Raw genomic sequence first — 25146 nt, 5'->3', positions numbered from 1 at the left:
TCACTTTCAACCTATGCCACTGAGTAATTGACCCTTCGACTCTGGGGGGGAAAAGGTCTCCGACTATCCACTCTATCCAAGCCTGTCATAATCTTGTAAACCTCTATCATCCTCCGACGCTCCGATTAAGGTCCCCCTTCATCCTCCGACGCACCAATGAAAACAATCCAAGTTCGTTCAACCTTTCTTCATAGTCCATATCCTCCAAACCAGGCAACATCCTGGTAAATCTCTTCTGCACCCTTTCCAATTCATCAACGTCCTTCTGGTAGTGTGGCGACCAGAATTGTACACAATACTCCAAATGCGGCCTAACCAAAGTCTTATACAGCTGCAACATGATTTTCCAATTTCTATACTCAATGCCCTGACCGATGAAGGCCAGCCTGCCATATGCCTTCTTGACCACCTTGTCCACCTGAGTTGCCACCTTCAGGGAATTGTGGATCTGCATGCCTAGATCCCTCTGTGTTAATATTTCTAAGGGCTCTACCATTTACTGTATACTTTCCTTCTGTAGTAAACCTTTCATTGCATCACCTCACATTTGTCCGTGTTAAATTCCATCTGCCATCTTTCAGCCCAGGTTTCCAGCCGATATATATACTGCTGTATCCTCTGACCATCCTCACTATCCTTTACCCCCCCCAATTTTTGTATCATCTGCAAATTTACTAATCAGACCATCTATATTTTCCTCCAAATCATTTGTGTATATTACGAACAGCAGAGGCCCAAGCACAGACCCTTGTGGAACACTGCTTGTCACAGGCCTCCAGTTAGAAAAGTACTCTTCAGTGCTACTCTCTACTTTCTGTGCCCAAGCCAGCTTTGTATCCATCTTACCAGCTCACCTCAGATCCCATATGACTTCACCTTCTGTATCAGCCTGCCATGAGGAACCTTATCGAAGGCTTTACTGAAGTCCATGTATACAACATCCATTGCCCTGCCCTGGTCATTTTTTTTTTGTCACTTCCTCAAAGAACTCAACCAAATTTGTGAGACACGACCTCCACTTCACAAAACCATGTTGTCTATTGCTAATAAGCCTAATCTCTTCCAGATATGAGTACATCCTGTCCCTAAGAATCTTCTCCAATAATTTCCCCACCACTGATGTAAGGCTCACAGGCCTGTAATTTTCTGAATTGTCTCTTCTGCCCTTCTTAAACAGAAAAACAATGCTAGCTACTCTTCAATCATCTGGTACCTCGCCCATGGCTAAAGAGGATGCAAGGAGTTTGGATTTTGCACTCCTAATATCACTCGTCATGTCCATTTTTCTGTGATTACTCTAATATGTTAGGGCTTATTCATTTTAAATGTGATTTAAAGAAGTGCAAGTTGTTTAAATCCATTAAGAAGCAACCAGACACCTTTTAACTTGGCAGTAAGATACTAAATTTAGTGAAGAGTTCCTACACTATGGTAATTCTCCCATTTATAGAAGTTGTGAAATGACAAAAGAAAACCACCCAATAAGGATTTTTTTTAGTATGCTGTGTAAATGGAGCTGGTTTTGCTGCATGAGCAGATGTAAGAGTTCCAGTATAGCATAATGGATGGTCCGATGATCTTTCACTGTTCCCTCATCTTTGGCCTTTGGTTCCCAAAACGATTTTTTATAATCTTTGACCTTCCACAGTTCCTGAATTTAAAAACATCTTTGGATAATTGAAAATGTTCTTTTGTGAATAATGAAAGTGTGCACATTTTCAGCTCCAAGTTTAACATGCATACAATAGAAGTCCTCTTTACTTTCTCTTAGTATTTTGCATCATTTGATAGGATTAACCTGAAATGTCTTTTAGGAACACACAATTATTTCTTAAAAGGGAATCAAATTGAAAAATGATCATTGTGTCAGGAAAAGCAGTTAAAACTGCACACCCTTGACTCATTGGGCAAATGGTTGCTAGTGGGGTGTTTATTAGGCCATTCAGAACTATGCACACTGAGGGTCACGGCTCTCTTTTTTTGAGGGATGTTGCCAAAGCTGTTTGAAAATTAAAAATAAAGATTTATATGTGGGTGTCTCATCGGGGTCCATTACAAATTGCTGTAAAATGGATGTAAGTTTCTTAATTTTATCATTGAAGAGAGAGGACATTTTTGTTGAGTTTGTAGTTCTGTATTATCCAATCCTTTCCATAAAATTCCACCACAAAGTACAGGGATGTTGATTTTTTTTTTATTAGACATATGGTTTTAGGCGTATTGTAGGTATATTTAGGGCAACTAGGGGACTTTCACAGTAACTTCATTGCAGTGTTAATGTAAGCCTACTTGTGACTAATAAATGAAATTTACTTTTTAATTTATTTATTGTCGCAAGTAGGCTTGCATTGACACTGCATTGAAGTCACTGTGAAAATCCCCTAGTTGCCACACTCCGGCGTCTATTCGGGTATACTGAGGGAGAATTTAGCATGGCCAATGCACCTAACCAGCATGTCTTTCAGACTGTGGGAGGAAACTGGAGCACCTGGAGGAAACCCATGCAGACACTGGGAATTCTGTGCAAACTCTGCACAATCAGTGACCCAAGCCAGGAATCAAGCCCGGGTCCCTGGTGCTGTGATGCAGGAGTGCCACCGTGCTGTTGGTATCACACCAGATTGTCTAGAGGCTGCTTTAAAAAAAAATCTTTTGCTCCAGTGTGTTTTCATCTTTACTAAAAGCACTAATTGACTTTTAAGCAGTTTGCCCACTTGCTACCTCTGTGGGGTGCTGGAAAGAAATACCAGGTCAACTTTAAACTCCCTTGATTGAATTCCTTCCAGGGGTTAATCAATGTAATGCAGAATAAAAACAGACCGTACTGGAAATACTCATTGAAGCAGGCAGCACCTGCAGAGGCAAATGTTTCAGGCCAATGACCTTTTTGTCAACTGGAAAAATACCGGAGTGGGAAGGGTTATGTGGAAAAAACAAAAAGGAAAGTCTGAGTAAGATATAAATGCAAGTCTTTATAGCACATTTCATGACCACTGAATATCTCCAAGTATTTTATAGCCAATGAAGTACTTTTTAAAGTGTGGTCCTTATTGTAATGTAGGGAATGCAGTAGCCATTCAGTGCGCAGCAAACTCAAACAAAATACAAATTATCTGGTCATTATCGTAGTGCAGTTGTTAGGATAAATATTGGCCAGGACTCCAGTGATAATTCCCAAGCTCTTTGAAATAGTACCCATCTGAGCAGGCAGGTAGGGCCTCGATTTAACATTACATCTGAAAGACAGCCACACAGTCGTGTCTTTAGTCTCCTACATTGTCTCATTGAAGCTTAGATGCTTGGGGGGGGGGGGGGAAACAGTACCTTTTTCGATTAAGAATTTTACAGCCATACAAACTCGATATTGAGTACAACAGTTTCAGATCATAAACCCTGCCCAGCTATGGTGGTGATTCTGATTTACCCATTTATACCTTGTCCAGACTCCTATTGTTTCTTTACTTGTCCCAAGATACCATATTATTTTATCTTGCACAGTACAGTTCTTTAGTCATTTTAAGTTTTTAGATTTTCCGTTCATTCTTCCCTCCCTCCCTCCCTCCCTCCCTCTTTCCTCACCTCTCCCTGACTCTGCACTTGCTCAATTTTTCTCGTTCTGAAGATTTGAAACATTAACTTTGTTTCTCTCTTCAGACTTGCTTCCTGACCAGCTAAGCATTTCCAGCATTCCTGTTCCTATTTCATCAGTACGTTGCTACACTGAATCCATCATTAAGTGGTACATGAGAACGGTTTAGAGTATTGTCTCAGCACTGTTTCTGATTTTCAGAGTTCTGCAAAATAAGGAATTAAATCTGTGACAGAAACCAGCGTGCTGTTTCATTGTCAGTTTAATACTGAGTAAAATTAACTGCTAGACAAAATGGCTTAACTGAAATTAGTTTCTGGTAGATTGACCTTGTATCATAAATGGCTAATAACAAATAGAAAAGATCGTGCTGCCCGGCACATAGTTGTATTTTTTTTTTTACTAGTTGATGTTTTTTAAACTAGCTAGGCATTCTGCAACAAGAGAATAAATTAATTAAAACTTATTTTGATGCACAAATCACTCTTGGAGATTGCAATTTGTGGGACTGTTAGTGCAGTTCCCCATTCAGTGAATTATGAAAAAAGCCTCCACCTTGGCTTGTGTGACTTCTGCGAGTCAGTTTCATGATAGAATGGACAAGGTACCTCAGAGAAGCATTGTTAATATGGTTTGCATTTTTTTAAACAAAAAGCAAAACGCCCATCTGCTTCCTAAACTAGAACAGTGACTACATTTCAAGAGTATCTCATTGACTCTGCTTTGGGATGTCCTGTGGCTGTGAAGGCACTGTATATTTTCTTTTTTTTAAACTTATCTTTGGAGCTGCATAGACTGCCTTAACATTTGCATACATTTCACTTGTGTTCCATCAGGTCCAAAGAGGGGCCCAAAAAGGGTGGATGTGCGAGGGCAGAATGAAAATCAGGATATGGAGAGAAAAACGGAAAGACCAGAGCGTAGAGTTGTATTCCGAGAACGGCGCTCTAATGAAACAGAAGGAGCTCCTGACTTTTCAATAGAAGCGTAAGACTTAAATCCGTGTTTGTCGAATATGTTAGTTTTGCTCTTAGTTTTTCAACAATGTTTCCTGCATTTTTGGATTTAACCTTGATGGAGAGGGGTTGCTGGAGAGGGAAGTTAGGAGAATTCATAGGCTTTATTGTAACTTAATACACTTCAATGCTGTTTGTAGCAGTTTCTCTAATCTTTAACTTTCCTGTTCTGGCATCCATGGAACATTCCTCATTTCATCACTTTGTAACCAATAAGTTGTCAATAGTGACTTGTCAACCACATTCCTTTGCACTTGTCTCTTTCTGCCTTCCTTTCCCTGTGAATTGAGTGATATTATCAGAGCCATATTAATTTCCATCCACTTCACCACCACAACTCTAAACCATACTGTGTAGATGGGTCATGTAGAAGAGGAATACCCTAGGTTTGATCTCCGATTGACTGGAGCAGTGGTAACTGCACTGCATTCCGCTTCACTATCCCTGAACGCAAAAGAGAAATAGCTGTTCAGTATTCAGTAAACCCTGCTGAAAACACGTGTGTGTTGGATGTCTAAAGGAAGGATTGTATCGCTCCCTTCCTTATGACTCTCTTTAAGAACTCATTCCTCTGAACCTGTAGGAGATAAGTGCTACAGCTCTATCTACTATTAAATAAAAGTTAGATTGGGAATGTATGGGGGGGGTCACGAACTAATGACATGCCAGGCAACCTTATTCTTGGTGGGGGGGAGGTTTGGCAGGTAGATGTTGAGAGGTTGTTTCCCTTGTGGGAGTGTCTTGGTCCAGAGGGCATAATCTCAAGAGTAAGAGGTTACCCATTTAAGACAGAGATGTGGAAGAATTTCTTCTGAGAATAGTGAATCTTTGGAATTCTTACTGCAGGCATACATTAGCTTAATCTTTATAATTTAGATTTTTGCATTCATTAAAAAATAAATGGGCAGAAACAGTGAAGGCTGCTCCATATTTCAAGAAGATAATTATGTAACGTCAATGAGAGGAGAACACAAAGGCTCCAGATCTTGCTGTCATCAGTGAAGCTGTGGCTTAGGCTGCTGATTCCCATTTTCATAGGCTGCTGTAGGAAGAACCTGATGCCCTGGCTGCTATGTGGATCTATTGGCAAAGTAAGTAGCGAGCCCTAGTGGCGAGGTGTAACTCCAGTGACAACATGTTGTGAACCGAAGAAGTGTCCCCTGAGGTCTGCTTTCAGTCAGTGACATTCAGTATTTTTAACTTGTCTTGTGTTCCAACCTTTGCCTGGAGACAGTACATTAAGGAAATTTTGTAATTTCTTTGAAATTCCTGTTTAATCTCAATTGTTTTTAAGAATGTTTGATTGAAAAGGACTTCTGAACAATTTGCATCAATGGTAAAGAGATCAATTATGCCTTTCTTGGATAACAAGAAATGCTGCTCCATGTGATCTGGTGACCCTTAACCTGGAAGCAATATCAATGGTAAGAAAGTTAAGATATGATGCCATGTAGCTGGTGGACACAAAGGAAAGCTACAGACAGATGAGTTGGAGGTTGAGATTAATCAGTGCATAGATGCAACACCAAGAGAAAGCAGAGGCAGAAAGAAGCTTAAGGAATAGAGTATAGAAGTCAAGAAGTGTTGCTGCAACTATACAAGGCATTGGTGAGCTTGCACCTGGAGTACTGTGTACAGTTTTGGTCCCCTAATTTGAGGAAGGATGTAGTGGCATTAGAGGCAGTTCAGAGGAGGTTCACTAGATTGATTCTAGAGATGAGGGGCTTGTCTTATAAAGAGATTGAGCAGTTTAGACCTACACTTCGTAGAGTTTAGAAGAATGAGAGGAGATCTAATTGAGATGTATAAGATGATTAAAGGTATTGACAAAGTAGACGTAGAGATGATTTTCTGTTGTGGGGCAATGTAGAACAAAGAGGTCATAGTTTTAGGGTAATGGGTAGCAGATTTAAAACAGAGATGAGGAGAAACTACTTCACTCAAAGGGTCAAGAATCTGTGGCATTCACTATCCCAGAGTGGGGTGGATGCCGGGACATGAGTAAATTTAAGGAGGAGATAGACAGATTTTTAACTGGTAATGGGTTGCAGGGTCATGGAGAACAGGGGGGAAAGTGGAATGGAGTCTGAGACGAGATCAGCCGTGATTGCGTTGAATTGCGGAGCAGGCTTGAGGGGCTGAATTGCCTACTCCTGCTTCTAGTTATGTGCAAACTTCTGTTTGTCAACAACAACCCCCCCCATGATTGGAAGGAGTTTGACTTTCACTTAGCAGTTCCTTGGAGATCACATCACCAACACTTTTGCAATTGGGGTATGTCTTGTGGTAAATTAATATGACAGTGCATTGGACTATCATACTGCCAGTTGGAGGAAATTCAATGTCGTACCACTACAAAACAAAATGATGACCAATTAAGGATTGCATTAAGTACAGTACACAGGCTAGTCATTGCAATACATTTTGTGATGGCCATCGCCAATATCTTTTTATCATGATTTGTGTATTTTAATTTCAGTCTAACTTTGCAAGTAATTTAAAAACAAAATATATGCCTGAAATTAATTGCAGTTAACTTTTTTGTTTTGTAGACCAATTGACAGGATGGACAGGGCATCGGTGAAAGGGCGTGGGGGTGGAAGAGGACGTGGTCGAGGACGAGGTGGATTTCCCAGGAGCGTTGATGGGTTCGATCTAAGAGGAAAACGAGAGTTTGAAAGGCATAGTGGAAATGACAAAGTGTGAGTTGTTTAAGCAGTTCAATAAGTAAATCAGGGTGGGAATGCTATACCAATCAAGGTAACATATTGGACATGTCTTTTGCAAGCATGATACAAATGAGTTATGATCAACGCTTGTGAATGGAGAGTGTATATCGATTGTGAATGCATGCTTAAGAAGAAAAGGGATTTAATGCTGTAATATTTATGTTGTGTGAATATCCGCAGAGGTGGCCTGCTGATGCCTTGATAATCCATTATTGTTGTTGCCTTGATGATCCATTATTGCTGTTGTTTTGATAATCCATTATTGCTGTTGTCTTGATAATCCATTAGTTAAATTTAAGGGCATTTGGCTCCAAATACTGGACCAAAATTAAATGTGGGTGAAATGAAGCACACTTATTAGTTGGTAGGCACCATGATTATTATAGTTCAATGTGGCTGACAGATGCATTTGAACATTTTTAGACTTTTTTTTTAAAGGTTACATTTATTGTACATTAAGACATGGTACTTGTGATCAGTAGTTGCTACTGACAAGGTGAAGTAATATGACCCTACCTTGGTTGTAGGCTGCAGCAGGAGCTTGTTCTCCCAACTGTAGCATGGGTCCAAAGGCAGCCAGTGGAGAGGCCTAGCCGTGCATTGCCAGTGAAGGGTGCCCCATTCTGAAGTCACATGCTGAAAATGCACCCTTTGGAGGTCTGTATTCAACTCGAGCACAGGCAAGTGTTTCCTGACTCTTAGCCTGCATCAAGTAAGAAATCCAATTGCAGCTCCTCTGATGCACACCTGGCTCCTCTCCAACCTGGCAGCCTCAGTCCTGCTGATCTTGGCAACCACTGGTGTGGGGCAGGGGAGGAGGAGAAGAGTCAGGGAGCTGGAGGAATGGGAAGAAGAGCTGGCGGAATAGGAGAGTGTGAACACTTGTTTAAAGGAATATGCTTTTAAACACATCAGTGAACCCTTCTGAAGCCCATTCAGGTTCACTGCAGATTCTACATTTGAACATATATGGGAACGCTGGAACTTCAGTGTTCACTGTTACTGGCACCATAAAATATCCAGTCCTGTATTAATGGTATATCAGATATATAGCAGCATGCATGATGATATTGCACTTTGTATCTTGTGAATGTTCATATGGTGTGGTTTTAGGGAGTGGAATTGTTTGTTTTTGAAGTGTACTGCTGTGTTATTGTCTGTTAGGTTTTGAGTGTGGTGCCAGAGTTGGGTGGAATGGACTGTATGCTTGGTATTTGTGTTGCTGATGTGCTAGTTGGCTAGAAATGGTGATCCGATTTTTATATTTTAAAAAAACTCTTGGTTTTTGCCTTGGAGAGTGTATAATTTTTCTCAGACTGGGTGGCACGGTCCTCCTGCCACCCCCTGGTAAGCCTGAGAGAGAAAGAGAGATTTAAATAGCTATATGATCCCTTGATTCTGAATTGTGAAGAGACTTCATGTGGTTTATTTGTGGATTATAATTTTTTTTTGGTCTCCATATCCAAAAAATTGAAATTCTGTTTGGTGGTCTTGCATTTCTTGACTTGCGATATTTGCAGTGTCTACTGTAACAATTTTGAATGAATTTGTTGATGTTCGATGCATTTTCTTCTTTCTAAAATCTCAATTTCACTGTAGATTGAGCTTGCATTCAGTCCACTTTTGGAGTTTGGAACTAGTACACCTTTTTTAGCAATGTGTGCAATCATCATTCTTTTTCACTTTTTTTTTCATTTCTTCTCTCTCTCTCTCTCTTCGCCTCGCCTCCCCCCCCCCCCCCCCTCTCATGCTCATGTGTCACTGACAACAGGAGGCAGCTTTCGCCCTGTAGGTGTACCTGAAGGTCAAGGTTATGGATGCAGGCTGCACATAATTGAGGCTCTTGGGTGCATGTCTTGTCCCTCCTTCATCTGACCTTTGTCCCCATGTATATGTTGATTAACAAATAGAATATCTAGCTTTCCCTTAAATGCATCAGTGCTGTTCGCACTGATGCATTCATACATTCTCTGGATAAAGAAGTTTCTCCTTGAATTTCCATTTTAATTTATTGGTGACGACCTTATATTTATGGATATATTATATTAATTTATTTTTTCTTTCAATTTCCCCTGCAAGTGCCAATATGATTTCTACACTTAGCCCTATCAACTCTTTCATAATCTCAGAGTTCTGCCAGGCCACCCCCTCCCATCACATTACCAGAAGGATGTGGAGGCTTTGGAGAGGGTACAGAAAAAATTTACCAGGATGTTGCCTGGCATGGAGGGCATTAGCTATGAGGAGAGGTTGGAGAAACTTGGTTTGTTCTCACTGGAACGACGGGAGGTTGAGGGGCGACCTGATAGAAGTCTACAAGATTATGAAGGGCATGGACAGAGTGGATAGAAGCTTTTTCCCAGGGTGGAAGAGTCAATTACTAGGGGGCATAGGTTTAAGGTGCGAGGGGCAAGGTTTAAAGGAGATATACGAAGCAAGTTTTTTTACAGAGGGTGATGGGTGCCTGGAACTCGCTGTTGGGGGAGGTAGTGGAAGCAGATATGATAATGAGTTTTAAGGGGCATCTGGACAAATACATGAATAGGATGGGAATAGAGGGATATGGTCCCCGGAAGGGTAGGGGGTTTTAGTTCATTTGGCTTGGAGGGCCAAAGGGCCTGTTCCTGTGCTGTAATTTTCTTTGTTCATTATTCTACAAGAGCAAGGAGTTATCTAGTGCACTAGTTAATCTTCTTCCATCTACAGTATCACCTAAAAATGGCCATTTATCCATTATGAGAGATTTTGCTGGTGTTATAGCTGCTGTGTAAGAGTAACGTACTATAACGTGTGGCATAACCTATGTGCTTTGGGAAAAGCCTGTAGTTTATTTCTATTTGTCCCCTTTAAGATGAACTGAAGTATTCTGAAAGTGGAGTCATGAATGGTGCTGAGCATTGTGCAATCATCAGCGAACATTTTCATTCTGACCTTATGGAAGGAAGGTGATTGAAGCAGATGAAGATGGTTGGGCCGAGGGTACTGTCCTCGTGATGTTCTGAAACTGATTGACCTCCAACAACCATGGCCATCTTCCTTTGTGCTAGAAGTGACTCCATACCTAGAGTAGAGAGATTTCCCCCTGATTCTCATGACTTCAATTTTACTCTGGCTCCTTGATACCGCATTCAGTCGCATGCTACTTTGATGTTAAGGGCAGTCACTCCTAACAATTACTGTACAGTAGCAGTTGGAAAGGACAGAGAACTGAAGACGTGAAGATTAAAGGAGAGTGGGTTGAACAAGACGCATTGCTGCTGTTTGTGTTGCCAGAGCCCACCAAACCATTTAAAGGGGTCAGAGAAGGGAGTCTCTGGGGATTCTGTGCTATCTGGATTTCCGTGACCTGAGTGAGAGAGGATTAGTAGACCTGCGGTTACTGGGTAGTATCTGGGGACTTCAGATGGAATAAGATTAATGGGACTTGAGGGTCCAAATGATTGAGTGGGGAGTGAGAGATTCTACATAGCAAAGACTCATTTGGAAAGAAATTGCCTGCGGTTCTGGATTTTGTGCAGGGACTGGTGTGAATGCTTATGTGAAGTGTTTGTTGTATTGATTATTTAAAGTGACTTTACCTTTTTAGTTCAAATATCCTTTACCTGTTAATGTTTGAATTAGTTTGTCATGTAAAAGTGTTTTAAAAAGTGAAATCTTGTCCATTGTTTCCTTTGGTGTAACTGGGATCCCTTTCTTTTAAAAGTTCTCTATGGGCATCATAATGAAAGCATTTAAATTTTTTGACTTGAAAGGAGTTTTATGAAAACTAGTAATAAACCGTGAAATATTGGGAGTAGTGGTGCAAGCAGCTTAATATATTTGTTTCTTTCTTTTGGAAGAAAGTTGGGAAATGTAGGTTGGAACTCTGCTGGATTATTTGCCATCAGGGCATTAGAGTAAAAATAATGGTGAAGTTCGTTGCTCTGAGGAGGCTCTCTGCATGTAGATTGCCATCTATCAGCAGCTTAGGACTGATTAGTAATGGGGCATTTATTTTATTCCTAACGGTATTGCCTTAGTTCCTGTAGAGGACAGAGCCAAGTGGAGAAGGATGTTGGAGCCCTTGAAGAATGCATTCCTCCTCCTCTTCCTCAATTTTCAGAGAATGAGGCAGTTAGGAATTTAGATGCTGATGGAATATACCTAACTCACTACAACTTGAAGAGATACCAATCGTGAGCTGTTAAAGGCTCTCTGGTTAAAACCACAGAGCCAAATGAAAATTTGGCAGACACTTTACCTTTTGTTTGTGAAGATGCCTAGCAGTCAAAATTGGTTTGCCTTATTACACACCATTGATTGAAATGTTTTGAGGTTGGAACCTGTGCCAAGCTACAGATGACTGAATTTTGGGTGGTGATAAACCACTGAGCATTTTGCTGAAAACCAGAGCAGGGTGGCACTGAAACAATTGAGGTTAAGACTTCTAACCTAAAATCTAAAGTAAAGGAGAGGATTTCTTGTGCCATGATGCTTCTGACATGGAACTGGCAATTTGACTTTTGGTAGTGAAAGCAATATATGGCTGAGGATGAATCAGCCTAATCTGAATGCTGCTAGAAGTGCATGGATCACGCCTGAAATGAGTGTTGCTGATAGAACTACTAATAATGCTGAATGACTGTTTTGTGTGCTTCTGATCTGATTTGGCAGTTTCTTTCTGAATTGCAAAGCTGGAGAAGTGAGATTTTAAAATATTTTTAATCTACAATTTAACATGTATTTCATTCAGAAATATGGAAATAGTGCTAATTGTGCATAATAATTTGGATGTGGCCATGACAACACCTGTAGTTCCCATGCGGAATATGTGCCAGTCTTGGTGCTAGGTGGTGGTGTTTGTAGGTCAGACATCTCCCAGATGAAGGGAAACTGAAGCTAGCTCTTTGTAATTATGCTATCATAATTCCTAATATGTTATTGTACACAAGGAGATGAATATGTTGGTCCTCAATACACAAGGCCACTAAGTAGTGGAATGCAGACCAATTGGTGTCATGAATCATAGAATCCCTACACTGCAGAAGAGGCCATTCAGCCCATTGAGTATGCATTGACTCTCAGAGCATCTTATGTAGGCCCTATCCCCATAACCTCACACATTTGCCATGGCTAATCCATCTAACCTGCACATCTTGGGACATTAAGGGGCAATTTAGCATGACCAATACACCTAACCTGCACAGCTTTGGACTGTTGGAGGGGGCAAAACCAAAACACTTGGAGGAAACTCACTCAGACACGGGGAAAACGTGTAAACTCCACACAGTTACCCAAGGCTGGAATCGAACTCGGGTCCCTGGGGCTGAGAGGCAGCAGTGCTTGTCACTGTGCCACCCATGTTCACTTGGGGCTGGTATCCTAGTATAAATGCCTGGAATTGTCCCTGCTGATCCTGTCAAAGGGAAGTTTCCTGATTGTAATCTCATTGGTACTCAGTTTGTGGGGTTAGAGGGAAGAGGAAACTTCCAAAGAAAAGGTTTTTTTTTTCAAAAGTTCACAATATTAGCCTGGACCCATTTTAGGCCACTGTGGTGGCTTGCCATACCTGGTCCTGACAGGAAGACCTCTGACTGCATCACAGTTGATGGGAGACACGTAATGCAGGAACTCTCCGGGAAACTTCAATTTGGTCTAAACCCTGTAGAGCCCGTTCTATCTTCCTTCCCAGAGGAATCTCCCCACTGGCTGACAGGGCCCTCAATCAATTTCCTGCACTTCTGCCCTCACCCCTTCCCCCTACTTCCCAGAACCACTTCCTCTTGTCCTCACTTTCCACCCAATCAGTCTCTGTATTAAAGGATTATCCTCTGCCATATCTCTAGCTTGATGCCACCATCAATCACATCTTCCCCCTCCCCTGTCAGCATTCTGAAAGAGCCATTTTCTTCACAACATCTTGCTCTACCCCAAAACATCTCATCCACTTCGCACAACACCTTCCTATGCAATCACAAATTGTAACACCAGCCCCTTTACCTCCTTCCTACTCGCCATGCAAGGCTTCAACCACTCCTTCCAGCTGAAGCTGTGATTTATTTGAGCTTCTTTCATTTAAGTACACTGTATCTGCTGCTCACCATGTGGTCTTTGTCCCTCCCTCCAACCTATCCCTGACCTCTTGCTCCATCTGACCCTCCTCCCTTTTCAACAGCGTAAATGCCATCACATTCCTATCTCCCTTTAGTTCAGAAGAAGAATCCTATCGGAATCTATGTTAAATCTGTTTCTTACTCCACTGCCAAAACTGCTGAGTTTTCCAGAATTTTTGTTTTTGGTCTTGTAACGGGTGGTCTGAGGCTCTGCCCCTGATGAGGTCCTGTAGAATCCCAAGCACAGGTTGAACCCAGTATAACTGAGATAAGAACAGAAAATGTGGAAATACTTGAGTCAGGCAGCATAATTGGAGAAATAGTTAATGGGGCAATTTTATGCCCCCCCCCCCCCCCTCCGCCCCACCAGCATATTTGCAGGTAGGGATGGGGCACATAAAATAGAATGGGATGCTGGCCCACCACCTTTTTTCCCACTCTCAAATTGTTCCCCCATAATGTGGTGGGTGGATAAGGAATCAGACTGTCTGCCTGCCCCTGAGGCCTATTGAGGGCCTGTTTCCAAAACCAAATGTGTAGCTGGGACTGGAAGTCAGCCCACTCTTATGACCTCAAGCTGAAAGGCAATGGGAGGTCCTTCTTTCTTGGGAGGTGGAGTGCCTTGTGCCCAGTGGAGGCTGAGCTTCCCAAGGTGGCACATTCCTGTGAAGGTATGGTGTGAATTAGGATTGTAGAATTATTGACTCTGTCTTTGCACTGCAACTCTGTCTTTGCACTGAGACTCTGTCTTTGCACTGCAGCTCAGCTCCCCACAGAGAAAGGAAAACCATTCGTGAACATATGCTTGCATGCCAGGACTGTTTTTAGTCACTGAACTTTGGGAACATCCTACTGTCGAGTCAGACATATCCCAGACCACAGGCTGAAACATGAATAATGTCCAGAGATTTGAAGGCAGGATTTCTGTTAGCTGCTGTTGGCTGAAGAGGTGTCTGTTATTGGATGACTTTTTGGGGTAGGAGAAAAATTGGCATAATTGTTACTTTTTAAATCCAATGTTCAGCAGCCGAAATCCCCTTTTGTCCTCTCCTTTCAGAGTACATTATTGAGCCAAAAGAAATAGCTTTTTGGGTTGTAATTTAAACCTATATTTTGAATAGCTGGGTTGTACTAAGAAACTTTCTCTTTTAGGGGATTGAAACCAGAGGACAAAAGGGGTGGAAGTGGATCTCGAAACTGGGGAACAGTCAGAGATGATCTGAGGTATGAACTTGTACAGCAACATTCAGGAAACTAGAGTGGAAATCGCTAGCAACCATATCCCTTCTTACTAAAAAGAAGTTCCCTTATGTGGAGAGAAATGTTATACCTACACCATTTCTGATTCTCTGATGGCACTAGCGGGTGAATAGTGTACCCTAGTAACAATATCACTGTTCTTCAACCAGCTGCTAGGAAACGTGCAGAAATTGTTTGACTTACTCCCAGCTTCCGATCCCCTCATTTTTGAATGGTCAAGCTCTTCTTCAGGCTGGCTTTCAATGTAGATGAAATATAATTTGAAGTGTTTAGGAAGCAAAATTCTATCCAACTCCACCCCTTCTTTAAATAAAGATTGTAAATGCTAAATCAGTTCTCCATATTCTTTATATTTCCAGAAGTAATTTTATATTGCCTTCATGCTGTATTGGGAACAATGCAATTGAAGAGCTGTTGTTGCCTTGTTAATTGTGATGCAGTGGAGTTGGGTTGGTGGTGTAAGTTCACCTGCCATGTTAACTTGGGTCTGATGGTTGATGGCAAAGTTAAGGGTAGGAATCCTGCACGTTTATGGGCAGGACTTCCACCTGCTGCTTTGGAAAGCTGCAGATTCTGCCCACAAATCCTGGTGACAGCTCCGGGCTTGAGGCAGACACCTGCACCAGTCGTAACATAGCAATTTGCAGCTTGGATAAAGGACTGGCTAACTGACAGAAGGCAGAGAGTCAGGATAAATGGGTCTTTTTCTTGTTGGCAAGATCTAACTAGTGGGGTGCCACAGGGTTCAGTCCTCGGGGCCCAACCATTTACTATATTAATGACTTGGATACAGGTAATATGGTCACATTTGCAAATGACATTTAAAATAGGTGGGATAGTAAGTTGCAATGAGGAAATAAGAAATTTACAAGTGGATCTGGGTAGGTTAGGTGAGTGGGCCAAAATGTAGCAGATGGAGTTTGACGTGGATAAGTGTGAGGTTATCCATTTTGGTCGGGGAAAAACGGAAGGGCAACTTATTATCTAACTGGAACGTAACTTTGGAGTGCTTCAGTGCAGAGGGACCTGAGTGCATGAGTTGCAGAAAACTGGTATGCAGGTAATAAGGAAAGCTAATGGAATTTTGGCATTTATAGCTAAAGGAATAGAGGAAGTATTGCTGCAACTATACAAGGCATTGGTGAGACTGCACCTGGATTACTGTGTAGTTTTAGTTCCCTTGTTTGAGGAAGGATATAGTGGCATTAGAGGTAGTTCAGAGGAGGTTCACTAGGTTGATTCCATAGGGTTTGTCTTATGAAGAGAGATTGAGCAGTTTAGGCCTCTACTCCCTGGAGTTTAGAAGAATGAAAAGAGATCTAATTGAGGTATATGGTGATAAAAGATATTGACAAAGTAGGTGTGGAGATGCTGCTTCCTCTTGTGGAAACAGTTTGCTTCTGTCCCTGCATCTACTTGTGTAACTGTTGTATAACGTTCCTGCTGAAGCATCTTGAAATGATTTTGTACATTTAAATGTGCTGTATAAATACAGGTTTTATCTACCGTGTCCCATCCTTTCAACTTAATAAGCACTTCGGTATTGCACCTTTTAAACTGTTCAAATGGGCCCCAATTATTGAAATCTTCATATTTTTAATTCTTTATGCCCGACAACAACCATGTCAATTTGCACAGTACCTTTTTTAATCCAAATTCTCCTAATCAATCTGAGCTGTTGCCTGAGGGGAGGAGAAGGCATAGTAAAGACCAAAGTATTGTCATTTACATCCTATAGTTGTGTACTATGGGTTAGCGGATATATTTTTGTCAGATCAGCCATGAAACCAAAATATATTCTTGTGTCCGTGAGGCTTTTGTTGGCTGGTTAATTTATAGAAGCATAAGAAATAGGAGCAGAAGTAGGCCATTTGGCTCATCGTGCCTGCTCCACTGTTCGATAAGGTTATGGATGATCTGATTGTGGCCTTAACTCCACTTTCTTACCTGCCATACTCCATAACCCTTGACTCTCTTGTCAGTCAAAAATCTATCTAACTCTGCCTTTAGTATATTCAGTCAACTAGTCTCCACAGCTTGCTCAGGATGAGAATTCCAAGCACTAAAGACCCAATGAGAGATGCAATTCCTCCTCCTCCCCCCCCTCTTAAATGAGACCCCTTATTTTGAAACTCTTCCCCGGTTCTAGATTCCCCTGAGGGGAAGCATCGTGTCAGCAATCTACCCTGTCAAACCACCATCACAGTATTGTATGTTTCAATAAGATAACCTCTCTTTCTTCTGAACTCCAATTGGCCCAACCTTCTCAACCTTTCCTTGACAAACCCATCATACCAGGAATCAGCCTTATGAATGTTCTCTGGACTGCATCCAATTAAATATGCCCCTTAAGTAAGACCAAAACCATACAAAGTACTTTAGGTGTCGTCTCATCAGGTATACAATTTGTAGCAAGACATTCCCTTGCAATAACGGCCAACGTTCTGCTGCCTTCCTAATATCATCAAATTTGGCTGCAATACAGTTGGCCCCTTCATCCAGGTCATTAACACACAAATTGTAAACAGTTATGGCCCCAGTACTCATCCCTTTGCACCCCACTATTTAGTTTGCCATTCTAAGAGACCCATTTATCCCTGCCCTCCGTCTTCTGTTAATTATCCAGTCTTCCATCCATGTTAATATATCAATCCTGCTCTATAATTCTGTAAAAAGTCTCACAACACCAGGTTAAAGTCCAACAGGTTTATTTGGTAGCAAATACCATTAGCTTTCGGAGCACTGCTCCTTCGTCAGATGGAGTGGAAATAATTCTGTGCCATGGGTGAGGAGTGCTGCTCACATTGATAATTATTTGAAAAGAAAAAATTGTTTGAAAGTACAAGAAAATGGATTGAGGGCTATCAGCTGAAAAGTTGCTTTTTCCACTAAAATAGTCTGATCCTATATATTTTTATCCCCCTGTCAAACTGGCTCTTAATCTAAAGTTTCCTTCTGACATGAGGGAGGTTTCCTTAGACTGCTCGGTGCATAATCTGCATTATCATAAGTTATTAGCAAAGCAAGTAAAATGGATTTGGGAAATAAGAGGAGAGTGGCTGTATTAGAGAGAGCAAAGTGGAAACTTGTGATATTTGGACGTGACATTTTAATAAATAAATCAATGTTCCCGCTGAGCTGTGCAACTACATAGCAGCCTGGAGGGTATTGTGAAGGCCTGGGTCTGAGATAAGTACCACATGCGCACGGCAGCACAAACATTTAATGGGGACTGCTCGGCCACTCGCAACAAGGGAACATTGGCCACGACCACAATAGGATTGGACTGAGTAAACTTCTTTCCCTCTCCCACAAATAGAGAGACTGAAACAACTCCAGCCGATGAGGCGACTGAAATGGAAGAACCCCAAGAAGTACTTGAAGGCGATGCAGAGAACAAGTGAGTTCATTATTTTTAAATTTCCGCTACTATGCAGCTCTTGTACTTTATTCATTTTTGTACCTGCTCAGAAGATACTTGTGGATGATGAGGCAATTCAATTCATCTTTGCTTTATTCATCTTAAAAAGCCATCTTTTTTCTTTAATTCTTTCTTGAATAGTTTAAGTTTTTTTCATGCCTCTCTCCAGAAGTCTATTCCATGTATAAATCACTTTGTGTGATCAATACTTTACCTTTTCGAGATAACCTTTTAAAGCTGAAAAGCCCAAGTTTCCTCAGTATTTCTTCCGTCTTTACAAATCAGACTTCAAACTATGGATCAGTTTTGGTGTTTTTCTGCATACATTTTCTGGTAATTGAATGTCTTGAGGACCAGAATGGGACACAGTACTCAAGGTATGGTCTGATTAGGCACTGTACAGTTTACACATGACTTCATCTGACTTGTGCTCTGCTATTTTGGTTATATAGGTCAGCACTCTATTTACTTTGTTGATTGTGGCTCTGCATTGGTTGGACATAGTGTCAAGTCTACTAAGACTGGTAGGTCTTTTTAAACTTCATCCTAGGCAATTTCAACACCATTCGGAGTACATGTGTCACTGATACTGGGTCATGAATCAGTCACTGATTACCTTTGTGATCTTGAGCTGTGAACCCGTTGGTTATTAACAATTTATATTTATATTTGGTTGATTTGAAGTTACCCATTAAAAGTATTTTTCCTTTTCTTGCACATCTTTCCACGCATATCTTCTATCTTATAGAACAATCTGTCTTTCATTAGTCGATGTGGAGTCACCTAGTATACCCTTAGTATTAGTTTTGTTCTATTGCATTAAAGATGTCTGACAAGAATAATTAATCATCCAGTTTTTTGCATTGCACAGGATCAACTTGTGTCTCAGGTGTTCTTTACATGTAGGGCTATGCACCATTTTTCTTCCAGCACCTTTTATGACAGAGTGTTGTATTCATTGCCAGTCCCTGGAGTAAATTTATTGCCATCCTAATTGCTGTTGCGGGGGCAGTTAAGAGTCAACCACATTGCTGTAGGCGAGACCAGGTAAGGATGGATGTTAGTGAACCACATGGATTTTTACAACAATCAACAATGTTTTCATCATTAGGCTTTTATATCCAGATTTTTATTGAATTCAAATCTCATCACCTGCCATGTGGGATTTGAACCCAGTTTCCCAGACCCTGCGGGTCTTGATTACTAGCCCAGTGACAATGCCACTGCCTCCCAAGTGCTTGTTTCTGTGCAGTTTTATTGTAGGTTTGCCTCCTTTTGGCTCCCAACATCTGTCTGATTGGTATGTGGTTCCCTTAAAATTGAACTACTGTGTTTACACCTACCTGTTCTTGGGGTGGGGTAGAGTGGATTCTGTCTTCCTGCACCTAATCATGCGCTAAAGCAGATTTTCATCCGTTTCCAGAGCTGGTTATTCCTGAAACAGGTTGCTAGTCTGTCCCCATAAGATTATAGCTCGAGAAGCACCACTCCACATCAAGCGAGGCTGATCAGGAGTCCCTCCTGCTCTTACCGCCAGCCATTGGCATGTTGGAAGGATTGCAGGTTAACACTCTGCTTGACTGTGTTAGTCATCAAGTCTTGGGGTAGAACTCAAACCTGGAGCTTCTGGCTCAGGGATGCTAACGTTGTGTCACAAGACCTCCTGGTGGAATGGATAAGGGAGGGTTAAACAGGAGGCCAGCCTAAAAGGTTGGATTCCAGTCCAATAGTCCTGTTTTGTTATGCACTGATGCTCATTGTTTTAATTTAAACCAGCCTAATTAAAAATCCTTGGTTCAATTTGGAGGGTGGATAAGATTATCACAAAATGAGTCATTTCTTTCGAGGGGACAAAAGCAAAATACTGCAGATGCTGGAAATTTGAAGAGAAAATGCTGGAAATTTTCAATAGGTCAGGCAGCATCTGTGGAGAGAGTTGGCATTTCAGGTCAGTGAACTTTCATCAGAACTGAAAAGAGATGACCAGCTTGTAAGCAAGTATAGAGCCAGGGGAATAAAATCAAAGGGAGAATTTGTGATGGAATGGAGAGTAGAAAAATGATTAAATTATATAAATGGTGCAACACTATCACCTTTTGCCTTGCATCATTATCAAATGTTTTTGGAAGTACAACATTTCTTTGCCTATTTCTTTGTTATGTTGTAGACTGAATGAAGGGGAACATGAAGCAACAGTTGATGATGGTCCACACGAAATGACTCTGGATGAATGGAAGGCACTTCAGGAACAGACTCGCTCAAAGAAGGAGTTCAACATCCGCAGACCAGATTCCAGTGTTTTGTCAAAGGCAGTTGTGATCCACAAGTCTAAATATGAAGGGGATGTAAGTGGATTGGATTGTAAAACTCCCCAACAGCTATTGATATTTATCAAATTATGCAAAATTGGAAAGCCTAGAGATAGACATGGTGTTTTGTTTGTGACATGGTGCCAGGCAGCTATCCACTCTGCTCAGTCTCTGACCTTGACCACCCTGAACATTTTGGTGTGGGTACTAATTAGATGCTGCAAAACATCTCTCTATGCAGAAGGAAGAGAATCTGTAGGTAGATAAACCTGTTTCACCAAAAGATATAGAAGTCTGAGATCGCGTACCAACTGACTCAAGAACAGCTTCTTCCCTGCTGCCATCAGACTTTTGAATGGACCTACCATATATTAAGCTGATCTTTCTCTACACCTTAGCTGTGACTGTAACACTATATTCTGAACCCTCTTCTTCTCCCCTATGTACTCTATGAACAGTATGTCGTGTTTGTATAGCACACAAGAAACAATACTTTTCACTGTATCACCATACATGTGACAATAATAAAAATCAAAAATATTCTTACAGCAGAGCCAGGAGCCCAGTGAGTCCAAAGAATGGAGATAAATTGGAAGTTATTACCAATTTATGTATGTTTTTTAAAGAAAACTATTCTTCCTGGCATTAGTCAATATGCCTGCCATGTCAATGATTGAAAACTATTTATTGCTCCTACATTAGGAACAGAAGGAAGAATCTGATGAGGAGGATCATCATTATTTTAGAAGATCAGCAAATGACATCACTTCTAAACTGGACATTAACTTCGGCAGTCTTACACGCCCTGGGCGAGGACGGGGTGGTGCCAGAGGTCGTGGAAGAGCCAAGCGGATCAATGAAACTAGGCCAGAGGTGCCAGCTGCAGAGAAGGTAAATGTGGTTTTCATTGGGGGAGGGTGTTGATATGGGCAACTGCTAGGGGGAAAGAAAATTCTAAATGGGGCAATGAGATGACTAAATAACAGTGCCACTTCAATGCAGTGAATGCTCTCCTTGGTAACAATAGCTTGCATTTATATAGTGCCTTTAACACAGCACGTCCAAAGCCTTCCTCAAGAATCATAAATAAATTGATGCCGAGTCATGTAAGAGAAATTAGGATAGTGGCCAAAAGGTACTTAAACGTAGAGATGTGGAGTGGTTTAGAGAGTTAATTCCAGAGTTGCAAACCGACGGTAGAGCAAAGGGAATCTGGGGTTTACAGAGATCCTAAAGTTTGTAGGATTGGAGGAGATTAGAGATAAGGAAAAACTTATTTTATATAATGCAATATGACCCCTACAGACTAGTAATCCTTTGGGCTCAGTCTGTGGCCAGTATAGATTTGAATCAATTTATTCATGATAGTTCACCATTACATTTCTGTTTATACATTGTAATTCATCCACCCTTCCATCCATAGGTGGGTGTTCTAAAGAATTCCAAAGAAATTATAACTTGAAACAGGCCATTTTTCCTAACAAGTCTATGTGAAGGATAAATATTAACATAAGCAGTACTTCTCATTTCATCATTTGCTTTATCTTTCCTTGAACTGCCCATTCAACTAATTCTTAAATATTGACATTATCTCTGCTTCACTATAAATTCCAACAGGTTTATTTGGTAGCACGAGCTTTCAGAGCACAGCTCCTTCATCAGGTGAGTGGAGAGTTTGGTTCACAAACGGGGTGTATTTAGACACAGACTCAATTACAAGATAATGGTTGGAATGCGAGTCTTAACAGGTAATCAAGTCTTTACAGGTACAGACAATGCGAGTGGAGAGAGGGATAATGACAGGTTAAAGAGGTGTGAATTGTCTCAAGCCAGGACAGTTAGTAAGATTTTTCAAGTCCAGGCAAGTCATGGGGGTTACACGTAGTGTGACATGAACCCAAGATCCCAGTTGAGGCTGTCCTCATGTGTGGAACTTGGCTATCCGTTTCTGCTCTGCGATTCTGCGTTGTCGTGTGTTTTGAAGGCCGCCTTGGAGAATGCTTCCCCAAAGATTGGAGGTTGAATGCCCTTGACTGCTGAAGTGTTCCCCGACAGGAAGGGAACACTTCTGCCTGGTGATTGTCAAGCAGTGTCCATTCACCCGTTGCCGTAGCGTCTGCATGGTCTCGCCAATGTACCATGCCTCAGGACATCTTTTCCTGCAGCACATCAGGTAGACAATATTGACGAGTTGCATGGGTAAATCGGCGAGACCATGCAGATGCTACGACAATGGATGAATGGACACTGCTCGACAATCACCAGGCAGGAGTGTTCCCTTCCCGATGGGGAACATTTCAGCAGTCAAGTGCATTCAGCCTCTAATCTTCGGGTAAGCTTTCTCCAAGGTGGCCTTCAAGACACACGACAATGCAGAATCGCCAAGCAGAAACTGATAGCCAAGTTCTGCACACACAAGGATAGCCTCAACTGGGATCTTGCGTTCATGTCACACTATGTGTAACCCCCACCATTTGGCCTGGGCTTGCAAAATCCTACTAACTGTCCTGGCTTGAGACAATTCATACCTCTTTAACCTGTCATTATCCCTCTCTCCACTCGCATTGTCTGTACCTGTAAAGACTTGATTACCTGTTTAGACTCGCATTCCAACCATTATCTTGTAATTGAGTCTGTGTATGCTCTGTTTGTGAACCCAACTCTCCACTGATGAAGGAGCAGCGCTCCGAAAGCTCGTGCTGCCAACTAAACCTTTTGGACTTTAACCTGGTGTTGTGGGACTTCTTACTGTGCCCACCCCAGTCCAACTCTGGCATCTCCACATCATCACAATAAACGTTGGTGGTGTGTTCCACAGCTTTTTTTCCCTAACCATTCACTGGATATGGGCATTTTTGCTGCTATCTAATTGCCCTTGAAGGTGGTGATGTGCCACGTTCTTGAAATGTTATGGTGCATTTGGTGAAAGTATTCCCACAGTGCTGTTTTGTTACTGTAATTAATTGTACCAAACAGCTGAGAGTCATCCATGTTGCTGTGGAGTCGCATATAGGCCAGACCAAGTTAAGACACATTTATTTAATTAACTGAATTTCAGTTTCCCAGCTGCCATGGTGGGATTTGAACTAATGATTCTGGATTACTAGTTTAATAGCATTGCTACTATTCTCCTAATTATAAAATGTTCACAATATTTAATCTAATTCTATGTCCAGTTCTTCACCAAAGCAATCTGTTTTTATTTACTCTGTAATCTTCCTTCAAAATCTTAAATGCCTGTCTAAAATCGCCCCATAATCTCCTCTGTTCTAATGAACTGATTTTTGGTGGGGTTATCCCGCATAATTGTCATGCCTCATAGAAAGTAGAAATCTATTGAATCTGTACCTTCTCCTAAATATCCATCCTATATGTGTAGATCCCAAAATATGCACACAGTACTCCAACAGTAGTTTTAGTTTTATATAGATTATCCATTGCACTGTTAGCTTTTATATGCCATATCTCAAGCCATAAAACCCCGTGGTCTGTGAGCTTTTTTATGATATCCATATGGTTTCAATATATTGTGAACCTGATCACCCTAATCTGTTTCTCCCCATTCAGAGTATCTCATGAAATTCCATCTGCTTTTTTCTCAATCCCACTGTTTAATCAGTTATTGCTTTTGCAGTTCCCTTTGGTTCTCAATTATTTACTGTACTTCCTCTATTACTATTTGCATATCACCCCTAGCCATATATCCAAATCGTTGTTGTACGTAGTGAACAGAAGAGATTCCAGATCCAAACTCTGTGGGACACCACTACCCTGAAATACTTATTGAGAAACCGCCCTAACTCCCACTCTCTTTCTGCTTTTTAACCAGATTTGGATGACCAGTCACTTGCTCTACAGCCCTATTTTTACTTGTGCATAAAATATACATGCTTCTGTTGTTTTTGGATTTGGGGAGATGGTGGTATAGTATTAATGTCACCGCAGTACTAACCCAAAGGCTAACGCTCTGGTGACACCAGTTCAAATCGCACCATGGCAGTTGGGGGAATTTGAATTATGTTAATAAATTTGGGAATTATAAGGAGACAATCATCGATTGTCATAAAAACTGCTCATTCGCTAATGTCCTTTAGGAAGGAAGTCTGCTGCCCTTGCTTGGTCTGGCCTACATGTGACTCCAAATCCACAGACATGGATTGACTCCTAACTGCCCTCTGAAATGGCTGAGCAAGCCACCTGGTAAATTAGGGATGGGCAACAAATGCTGGTGCTGCCAGCAACACCCACAGCCATGAATAAATTTTTAAAAATTGAGTGCAACTTGCAGTGTAAAATAGTGGGTGAGTATGGACAGCTGCTACAGCCCAAAATGAATAGAGTCTCAAGATACTATAACCAGAAACTTTGAAATTAATGTTATGGCCTTTTCATCAATTATATATAATTGCCTGTTTTTCAATGTTTTAAGTGGTGGGGACTGTGAAAACATTGATGGCTGAGCATGTAAATAAATACCCTTCACTAATATTTGATGTGCTTTGAAAAACATGGAGCTGTGCTGTCATATATAAATGCAAGTATTATGGAGTTTGCAATTGTGGCATTAGTGGAATCGGCATTTGTGCTTTCCCAAGATTTTGTTTTATCTCATCGATGAATGAAATCCTATTCTGCCAATGATTTTCTCCAGGAATATATTGCTAGGGGGCAAGACCTTTATGATCCTGAGGGGTATTGACAGGATGGATGTGGAGAGGATGTTTCTTGTT

At 41.3% G+C, this 25146-nt stretch overlaps 1 protein-coding gene across 1 annotated transcript in view; it reads left to right on the top strand.

The window, feature by feature from the left end:
* Positions 1 to 25146, top strand: part of LOC144494891 (intracellular hyaluronan-binding protein 4.S-like) — a 31220-nt gene that overhangs the window by 4639 nt on the left and 1435 nt on the right. The window contains 6 exon segments of the mRNA XM_078214401.1: positions 4426 to 4576; positions 7158 to 7307; positions 14579 to 14650; positions 18006 to 18086; positions 20275 to 20452; positions 21119 to 21307. Coding sequence (XP_078070527.1) covers positions 4426 to 4576; positions 7158 to 7307; positions 14579 to 14650; positions 18006 to 18086; positions 20275 to 20452; positions 21119 to 21307 — 821 coding nt within the window.

The sequence above is a fragment of the Mustelus asterias genome, chromosome 6, assembly GCF_964213995.1.
Source record: "Mustelus asterias chromosome 6, sMusAst1.hap1.1, whole genome shotgun sequence".
Taxonomy (NCBI): domain Eukaryota; kingdom Metazoa; phylum Chordata; class Chondrichthyes; order Carcharhiniformes; family Triakidae; genus Mustelus; species Mustelus asterias.
This window is presented reverse-complemented; position numbering and strand designations above follow the sequence as displayed.